Source organism: Orbicella franksi, chromosome 6, assembly GCF_964199315.1.
Source record: "Orbicella franksi chromosome 6, jaOrbFran1.1, whole genome shotgun sequence".
Lineage (NCBI taxonomy): Eukaryota > Metazoa > Cnidaria > Anthozoa > Scleractinia > Merulinidae > Orbicella > Orbicella franksi.
The window spans coordinates 5,921,400-5,931,655 of NC_138150.1; the positions used below are offsets into that span (position 1 = coordinate 5,921,400).

Here is a 10,256-nt window from a genome sequence, read left to right on the forward strand (position 1 = left end):
CTCATTTGCATAATCCTTAGGTAGTCGCCTTACAAAAGCAAGTGAAGTTTGCATAGTAGTAGAATTTTTATTGTTATGCTGCACCGCTATGGCACACGCGAAGATACTAAGATATGGGCGAAGATAATTTCCGCGCATGCGAAGAAGTGCAGCAGGATGAAGGTTTCCGTCGCTGATGGGAGGTTGGTGGGGCAGAAAGAGAACTCTGAACAGACCTATCGGGGCATGAACGCATAACAGAACGATCTCAAGTGCTGAGGGCGTATAAATGCTCTGCTCGATACCCATAGGTATTGCGAGGGTCTAGGCTAATTTATGTAGCATGCCTGGCCACTCCAGCGCAATCATATCAATGAAAATGGCTCAGGATTTTATCATGAAAAGGAGGGGCTTTCTAATATGCCACACAGGCACAGTATCGGCTGTGAGTGCTATGTGTGCGAATAACAGGGAAAAAATCTTGGAGGACCGATTACTACCTACCATAGCTTTCAAGTGGTATCTTTCTTGACACGCCACTTTAACCGCAAAATTAGATGCTATGAATCGCTTCCGAACTGGTGATGTGATCAATCTGTGACTCTTTTATGGCATGTCACCTCTAAGTACTTTCCCCTCTCCCTCTTTCCCACCCCTCTGAAAAATACCTTGTCTGTCGATCGTGCGACTTTCAATTAACCTCTCCACTGCAAAGACGAGAACAAAAAGGATAAACCCCTCGACGCGACGTAGTTGAAAGTTGAATATACTTGAATTAATAAGAGGGCTTCGTGCGGAATTTGAATGCCCCGTTGATAATTGGACAACCAGAGGCTGTAGCTGAGTATAGAAACATTTATTTTCTGCCGTAGTTTTCCTGATAAAATCTTCAGATCATAGATTTTTGAGGACAAAATGAGTGTATCTGATGAGAGAACGCTATGCAAAACAAATACAAGTGAGGGCAACCGTAAAACATGGAATCCGGAAACCGGAAACTGAAATCTGGAACCGGAAACCGGAATCCGGAATCCGCAATCCAGATATTATGAATGACAATAGAAATAATTCACTTCAGCAAATTAATGTCTAATAAATAAATATAGGGAAAAATTATTTTGTTGTTACTTATTTCCTTCGCTTTGCCTCAACCACAAATTGTGATTGTTAAAAAATTCTTGACTAGTTCTGAATGTTAAGGACACTAGACAAAGGTCAATTTTGATTAGTTAATAATTGTCTCTTTATCTTAGTTACGAACCTAGTCACAATGTTTACTTCTTTTTTATTGGTTTTGTAATCGGACCTTTAGGCGTCACCACGCGCATATAAAAGCTGAGTTAGCGCCCCTTTAAAGTAGTTTTTCTTTCCATCTCGCGTGATCTTGTCAACCTCGAACTCTTGATGTTTTTTGATTTCCTAACCCTTGGCTCAAGCGGGACCGATATGTGAGTACCTTTGTCATTTTGATTAGGTTACGTTTTTTATAGCTATGGGCGAAGGAATACAACGGAACATTTGTACAATGTTTATTGATTTATAATCGTGTAAATTAGAAAGTGTTCTGAACGTTACTAGAGTGAAAGCCCACCTTTTAGGCTCGAAAGCATTGAGCTGTTAATTAGTTCCTTTTGTTGTGTACTTCTGTGATCGAATCTTATTTAGTATCTTAGCGTAGTATTCACGCTGGCTATTTTTTGATGTATTGTTATTCAATTTCGTTATGTTATCGATTCCAAATCGTTAGTTTGTCTCGTGTAAGTTTTGACTATTTGTTACGCAACTTTTCCGCTAAATTGATAGAAATTCGTTACATATTGTTATTTCAGTTTACGATCGTTTATGCTGATGCAATAAATCGCCGATAACCGTCGACTTTGGTTTTCCGTGGTTTACTTGTCTACCCTTGAAGACGACCTGTAAAGTAGTCCCACCCACTAGTTTGTCGCTCGTTTTGTTTCGGCTCGTTTTGGAATTTGCCAGTCGCTGCAGACGTCACACTGAACAACCCTTAGCTATACATCTGACCCGGTTGTTCAAAAGCTGGTTAAAGCTATCCATTGGGTAAATCACTATCCTGTCCGGGTTGGTGATTTTTCGGGTGGATAGAGTTACTCAGCCTACAAGCAGGTTCTAAGATCTGTCTCTAGTGTCTGAGCAGGCTCTAGTGTCTAGTGTCTTTTTGCGTTGCATGTGAGCGAGTGCCTTCGCAACTCGCGGCTTCGCAACTCGCGCCCCGGCGAAACCACGAGAGCCTGCTCGCTGACACGCAGGCTAAGTTACCCCTCTTTTGTTCAACATGGCCCTGGTGAGAGCGTGGTTCTTGTCTAGATCAAATTGCTCTAAGAAGACTGGTGAGTAGCACAATAGCAACGAGCTACTGCGGTGAGTTTCTGGCAGTCTTTTAGCATCTTTTAACAACATGTGGTCCGATCTGTTCGCAAGCGAGAAGCAGACGGAAGTAAGTGTGCAACATTTCTATAAATTGTTTTGATACGATGGCCGGCAAGAATATGTAGTGGTGATTTGTAACAGTATTACTGTGGAAATAGTGTTGATCTGGAATTAGTCTCGTATCTGTTGGAAAAAACAAATTTATTTAGACGAGCTAGGTTAGCCTTTGGACATCGAAAGTGGGGGGCGTGACCGTCAATGTACAGGGGGCTGTCACTGATGGAGACCCTGTTATCTATGACATTTTCTACCTTGTTCAGTATCTACTAGACATAAAGGCTAAATTTATACCTCCGGTAAATTGCAAATCACTTATAAAACAAAATGGCAATTACCAGCAAGCTTATTTTAGACGCTATCAGGGTGCTTGGAATCATATTACGACGCAAGTTATTTAGATTCTCATAATCATAGCCCTCACTAGAAATAACGGTTGCACGAATTTCAACAGAGGGGTAATTTTTGTTTCAAAAAAGGTTAAGTTTGAGGTCTTTTTTACTTGGCCTCTTATTTTTTACAGGCAAGAGCTATGCAAAATAATTTTCGCCTATTTGAAAAACGTTTTCCTTGATTTTGGTTTCTAGTTTCCGGTTTCCGATTCCGGATTCCGGATTCCGGATTCCGGATTCCGGATTCCAGATTCCTGATTTTAGGGTTGCCCTACAAATGACGTATCTCGCCGTAACCGTTTACTGAGACTCACTTAATCATGGTCTCTGCACACAAGAACAACGATGCAACATTGTTTTGTAGCTTCAGGGACATCATTGCATGAAAGTTAAACTTCTTCTTACGTTCCAATGTAGCCTTTCATCTTCAACCATCGTCTTGTTTTATGATCTCAGCTCAAATTTGTTTAAACCAGTAAAATGGCTTGTCGTAAATCGAAAACCATCGAAGAAATCGACGATGTGTCGGATATGTTTCAAGCGATGGCGGCGCTTGGAATTTCGTGCAGAGGATTACAAACATTGGATGAGATGAAGTCGCGACTGAAAGCGGAATTAAATCAGTCCGTACAAAAGCCTTGCTGGACTGCTGGTCAGGTAAGAACTCTTCAGATTGAATATTAAAAACTCCTTTAAAACAGGAAATGTTGGGGACTTTGTTTTGTTTGCAATGAGGCAACGCGTCTTACAGTGACAGCGACAGTGATGAAATCATTTGCTTGCTTACAGAGTTTAATCCGGAACGAGTTTTTCTGTATAACAATACGCGCTAGTCGCCATTAGATTATTGATTGCAATTTGTAGCAAGAGCTTCTTGTCGAATTGTCTAGACTAGCGGTTGGAGACAAAACACGGGCGCAGTATAGAGTAGCAGAAAAAGAAATGAACCACTCAGTTGACTGAACGTTGAACGTTTTTACAAGCCTGATTAGATGAGGGGCAGGCATGCATTTTCTCCAGTACTATTTATTGCACAAAATATCAAACGATGAAACCGATCGAGATATTCGATTGAATTTGTTACTCCCGGAAGTAGTGACCTGTTTGCTGGTTAAAAAATAGGTCCGCAATGCGTACTTGTGGTCTTATGCTTAATTTTATTCCATTCGTTTGGAATGTTGTTTTTAAATGTCAGTATCTGGGAGTTGAATTGCTACAATTGAAAAGGTAGTCAAGTCGTTACAATTTTTAAGTGGGAAATGCAATGCAGAGCACTCTCTATATACTTACTTACTTCATCCTCTAATAATAATTATTCATTAAGCTCATAGTCCCAATGGGACATAACACAACAACAATCTCTCAATTAAGCCCTTTTTTGTGCATTGTATTATGTGAGTTTTAACTTTCTGATGTCGGCACTGTTTACATATGTCAATTGAACTTGTAAATGTAATGTCATCATGTTTTGCTGCTGTAATGACTAAGTCTGTTTAAATACATAACAACATCAACAGCTGAGTCCCACGAGGTCATCATTTATTTTGTAGCAATGTGGGGCTACTTTTGGCGATCATTATGTACATTTGTAGATGATTTTCCTACTCTTAATTAGTCATTGTCAAATTCAGTGTTCATATACACGACACAGCAAAGAGGTTAGAAAGGACTGATTCACTCAAGCAAATCACTATAAAAAACAAACAATTAGAAGATTTCAACTATGAGTGTAATTATTTCATTTAAGTTTCGTGTGCCTTACTATTGTTTTTGGTCCTTGATTTTTTCTATTTTTTTTATACAATGTAAATCACACTTGCACCGTTACTCTGCACATTGTATAACTACTGTTTTGTATTTGTATTTTATGCATAAGGAGGCAATGAAATAAAAATAATAAAATAAATCTATTTGGACCTATTTATGTACTAAATTAATGTACGATTATCAAATTGTCTTTTTAAAACTAAAAAAACTGTGAGAGTAAAATTTCACTAAGAGAACTCAAAAAGAAATGAGCATTTTACCAATTAACAGAAGTGACGTTTTGTCTAGCCGATAAATTTGGCAATCATGCACACAGAAATCCACGGCTCAGAAATGTTTGATATTTTGGCGCTTTCTTGGCCCTACGTCACATAAAAGGTTATTTAAAAAAATTTTATATCAAGTTTCTTTCATAGTTTACTCTTAAGTTCAGAATTTTAGGCGTTTTTTTTAAAGCGATCGTATTTGCTCCCCCCCGGTTATCTTATAAGCATCTCGTCGGGACTTCCCCTCTAAATTAAATATTCTGTGTTCACCCCTATGTTTGTATTGTACCATACTAAGTTTGTAAATTTAGAACATTACTACATCACTTCAGAAAATACAAAGGGGTATATTTAATTCCATTAAAGTGAGGGAAAGTGTACACTGAGGTAATTCTGCAGTTTTATGGCGGATATCAGCCAGTTTCCCACCGATGACCGTAGATGTTAATAATTGTGTAAATAAATCTACTTAAATAGTACTTCATAGGAATAATAATAATAATAAAAAATCTACAGCCCTATTTATTGCAATGCCATTTGTACAGAACAAGAACTCACCTTTTACGAGACTATTTTATTGTGTTTTGTTCGCTTTAGAAAATGATACATTAAGGTGTAGAACGTTTTACGGCGGGCGTCGATAAAACCAGGGACATGGAACATTCCGGAACATCCCAGAACGTCGAATAATTACAATAATTATGACTGAGAAAAATATGTAAAATTAAATTTTTAAAAAATTAAATTAAACAAAAAATAAACTGCTATCAGCTCGGAAAAAAACAAAAACAAAAACATAACAAAAACGTAACAAAACGAAAGAAAAAAAAGAAAGAAAGAAAAATGAAAATGACTACAATGACAGAAGGCTCGCAACTTAAAAGGCTAATCCATTCGTTCCAGTCTCTCCATCAGGTTAATCACGTGACTGTCCCTTATTCCCAGATTTCGTTGTATATAGAAAACCAAGTTGGTGGCGATCGAAGCTTTGAATCATACTGAAAAATATGGGTAGACGTGTGTGATTTCTTTATTCAATTCATTACGTCAATTCAAAGATATGCGTATATACACGATTCCTCATGAAGAAATGGTTTCTACATGAGATAGAAATATAAACTCTTCGGCATTGAGTTTCTTGTCTAAACTAGTTCGGACTGCTCGAGCTCTAATGACAGTGTAGACAAATACAAACAAAAAATTTAAAAACATTTGGCGACGCGCCGTCTTGCAGGGTCGCTGGTCGAAATGCCTTTCTTGGAAAATGTTTTGTCCAGTTGACTGTTGATAATCAGGGGTCAACAAAGAAAACGCAATGAATTACCATGATTGTGTTGAAAAACAAAGTTCTGTAAAGCCACGTGACGCAATTGGCGGGAAAGAAGAAGAGCCTGCACTCTTTGTGGTCAGTTGAAGGAATAGCCAATACTCCCTACCCTCCCCTACCGACTCCCCTACCCCCCAAAATATCTCTTCATATTTTTAGCTGATACCAGTTTATTTTTGTTCATTTTATTTTTGAAAATTTAACATTACATATTTTTCTCGTAATTATCATAATTATTCGATGTTCGGGGATGTTCCGGAATGTTCCATGTTCACACCTTTTACTTTTCACCTTACTGTTCTAAGGTACTTTATTCTGTGTTTTGTTCGCTTCAGAAAATGACGCGCTGAGGTGTACCACATTTTACGGCTAATTAAATAAGTTTCGATTTGTGACACGCACTTTTTTAGCAAATACGTTATTCCCTCCGATCCAAATTGGGTTCCAACAAACTGAGTAATTTTATTTCAATTTTATTTCTCCAATATCAGGCTCTGGAATAATCCTTCAAGCATTCGGAGAAGTCGGCGCAGTTTTCGAAATAGCCGGTTCAATGAGCCGGCAGCCGGCTTATTTTGACAACCCTGATTAATTAAACTGGCTTGTGTGGTGCAACCCGCACCGGATTTCAAGCCAATGAATGCTGGCTTACGAAAGCGTAATAATTTCAGTGCAATCCGCACTAAACACAAGTCGAGTCTAGATATGTTGGCTTGCCGAGGAAACTCACTCCAACATCCGAATGAAATAACAAAGAACAAACTAGGCAGTGCAGTTATTGATGAAAGGAAGGAAACAAATCATAAACAGCACAACGGAGCGATTTTAAAATAACTTAACTTACCTTGAACAATTACAACTAATTTGCGACTGAAAGCTCTTCCAAAGTTTCATAAAACAGGTAAAACGGCTGCAATTACGCAGTACGACAACGTTACGCCAAAAGCAATGGCCGACGAAACAACAACCAGTCTACCTGCCGAACTATTTAAACTCTCGGAGGTCTGTCACGTGCCATTTCGAGCTCAAACTGACTGACTGACTAACTGACTGACCGACTGTCTGACGAATAACAACATAGATGGGCCTCTGACACAGTGGTTTTTGTGCATAAAATGCATAACACCACAAAAAAAAAAAAAACAGCTAGAACTAGCTCTGGACCTTGAAAATAGGTTACTTTCGACATATTAAAATTCAGCTTGATAGCGCGGCCTAGAGGACACAAACAAAAGAAATGAATAAACATGGTCATTCAATTTCCTTTGTTTGTGTCCTCTAAGCCTCACTGCCAAGCTGAATTTTAATATATATATATATATCAAAGCAATGGATTGGGCTTATCTCTGAGTATCACTATAATGGAATTGACAAAAATGTTTTGAAACTAAGCCTTTGATTGAATTAGTAGCCTACTGATATGTAAGCTACATTGTGCAATTCTCGTCCCAGTGGCAACTGTTCTCAATGGGACACGTCGATCGCTCCGCTCGCCAGGTGACAATACATGCATTAACCCTTTACTGCGGGGGTTTTGCGCGTAGGAGAATTCACTAAGTCGGTAATTCCTATCAAAGCTAAAACAATGAGCTCCTAATGATGTAGTATTACATGTAACAAGCATAAACATCAGTATCAAAATTACTGAATTGCGCCGGTATGAGAGACTGAAAGAATCAAATACAATTAAAGGACACGCTTGATTTGAGCCATGAATTGGTTTTGCTTTCATGTTTTAGGCCTTTTCCATTTTGTCAGAAGCAAGAGATGAAGATGCCTGGAAAAGACAAGCTTTACTTAAGGCTTACTCCGATACCGAGGAGTGTCTGAAAAAAATGGATGACAAAATTCTCGCTTTGCTGCAGAAGAACGTGGTCAACTTAAAAGAGAAGATAGAAAATCACCAAGCACAACTAAAACGAAAAGAATATCTCCTTCTGGTGGCAGGTAAACGACACAAAGCAAGAGTTTTAAAAGCGGTTCAATAACTAACTTCTCCGAGAAAGGATCTCAAAATTGGTATTTGACACAACAATAATTTCGTGACATCGAATCAATTGTAACTTACTCAAAAACAGGCAAGTCAGAAGTCACTTGACATTGTCAGTGCACAGTGGTTAGAAACATTCCTCAACCTAGCAACCTGGGAATGTTACCATTCTATGAAGGCCAAGTTTCTTGTAAAAATGGAAAAGGTTCAATGCAAGATTTATTAAAAAGCCCTAGAAAACAGGAGACACTACACAATCATTTCTTGAATTTTGGAGAAACGCCATTTTGATTTCTTATGATATTTTGATGAGGTCTAAGAAGACTATGAAGAAAAACTAATAAATTCACGGTTTATTCATTTAAAGGTGAGACAGGCTCTGGAAAAAGCAGCTTGGTCAACCTTATTCTAGGAGAAGAACTTCTTCCATATTCCCTTCTCAGTACAACGTCCACCATATGCGAATTGAGATATGGAGAGCAACCCAGAATCGTGGCCCACTTTAAAAACGAGAATCCTGAAACCGGGCCTTCAATTAAGGAGGTCCCTCTAAAGGCGGCATCCTCTGAACAAAGTTATCTTCAGCAGATCTCTCCCTATGTTCACGTGAAGGGTGAGCGAGAAAAAGGCTCAATTTACAAAAAAGTTGAACTCTTTTGGCCCCACGAACTTTTGAAGGTACTTATTAGTGACGTAACATTAAACGTGTTGGACCTTTCTCATCAGTTATGTAAGTAAAATAAAGTATATGCCAAGGACCGGACAAAGCAAACCGGTTCAATGGCGCCCCTTTGCTCCAGCTAACTGTCAAAACATCTCATCAGCACCTGAATAACCTAATTAAAAATGTAACATAATTCAAATAAACCTTATAAGTAAAAACTAAACATAGAAACAGTGAAATCATTCTAAGTTTGTAATAATCTACTCATTTGGCTGATCATCTCGTATGCACCTGTACCAACATGCTTCGCAGAATAATTGAAAACATGGCTGCTCACGATTCTATTCTCCATATTTCAGAAAGGCGTGGTTATAATTGATAGTCCGGGTATTGGCGAGTCTGAAATCATGGACGAAGTAGTCACACACTATTTACCAGAAGCCTTTGCCTTCATTTACGTCATAAACAGTGCAAACGCGGGAGGAGTTCAGAAAGACAGAGTAAGTATTGCCTTTGGATTTAAGGTGGCTCAAAACAGTAATATTTCTAACGCGCACTTTAGCACGAGGCATCACGCGATCACGCGATCACGCGAGGGGTCGCCAGATAGCGCGAGAGATTTAAAGTTTGCAAAACTCACAGCGAACATGGCAGTGCGAGGCCTACTTCGTAAAACTTTGTTTCCGCTACGTTTAGTGAGCTGTTTGCGATATCGCTTATTTTTACCTTCGAAAACATCCATCCTTCCGGCAATTGCAAAGGAAAAAAGCATTCTTTTAAACCGCTGTGCTGAAACGTAAACGGAAATTGTGATGTTGAGGTTTCAATCGATCACGCCGGCTGTCAATCTAAAAACAGCAGGAAAAACTACTCTTCAGGTTTTCTTCGTTCTTTTACAGTGCCTTTTACGGTACTCTTCTTCTACCGCTTATGCTGCTGACGACAACAGCGGGTATTCGCGTTTATTCGCGTGGAATTGCGGGCTTTACTGAGCAGCGGACCGCCTTCACGCGTGCGCTAAGTGCGATATTGCAAAGTCGAGATTTTAATTTACGCGTAGGACGCGCGTGAAAAATTCCTTATCCACGAAGCTAATATCTCAAAAACTGATCTGGTGACCCTACTTTTTTAATGCAAAAAATTATTAAACAACAAGAGCGGAATGTATGTGCGAAATTTTTAAAATTTTTCCAACTTGGAAATTTCCATTTTTTTAAAATTTAAGCAAAATCTACTCCACAGAATTTTTTATCGTTTTCTCTGTTTCTTCTTCTGTGTGTAATAAAACAATTTTTATGAAAAAAAAATATGGGATCACCGTATTAGTTTTTAAGATAGACGTAATTGATGGTAAAAAGTGGGTCAAGTTTGTTGCTATGCAACAGAACAGACACCCTTAATTTATGACTCAAGTTATGGT

The 10,256-nt window shown here is 38.6% G+C and overlaps 1 protein-coding gene across 1 annotated transcript in view; it reads left to right on the forward strand.

Moving 5' to 3' along the window:
• The first annotated feature begins 3,044 nt into the window (after positions 1–3,044).
• The window catches only part of LOC145490069 (uncharacterized), a 17,251-nt gene continuing 10,039 nt past the window's right edge, over positions 3,045–10,256 (forward strand). Inside the window, exons 1-4 of the mRNA XM_081469177.1 lie at positions 3,045–3,479; positions 7,922–8,129; positions 8,540–8,850; positions 9,196–9,336. Of these exons, the coding sequence (XP_081325303.1) occupies positions 3,303–3,479; positions 7,922–8,129; positions 8,540–8,850; positions 9,196–9,336 (837 nt within the window). The 5' untranslated portion in view covers positions 3,045–3,302. The remainder of the gene's footprint in view (positions 3,480–7,921; positions 8,130–8,539; positions 8,851–9,195; positions 9,337–10,256) is intronic.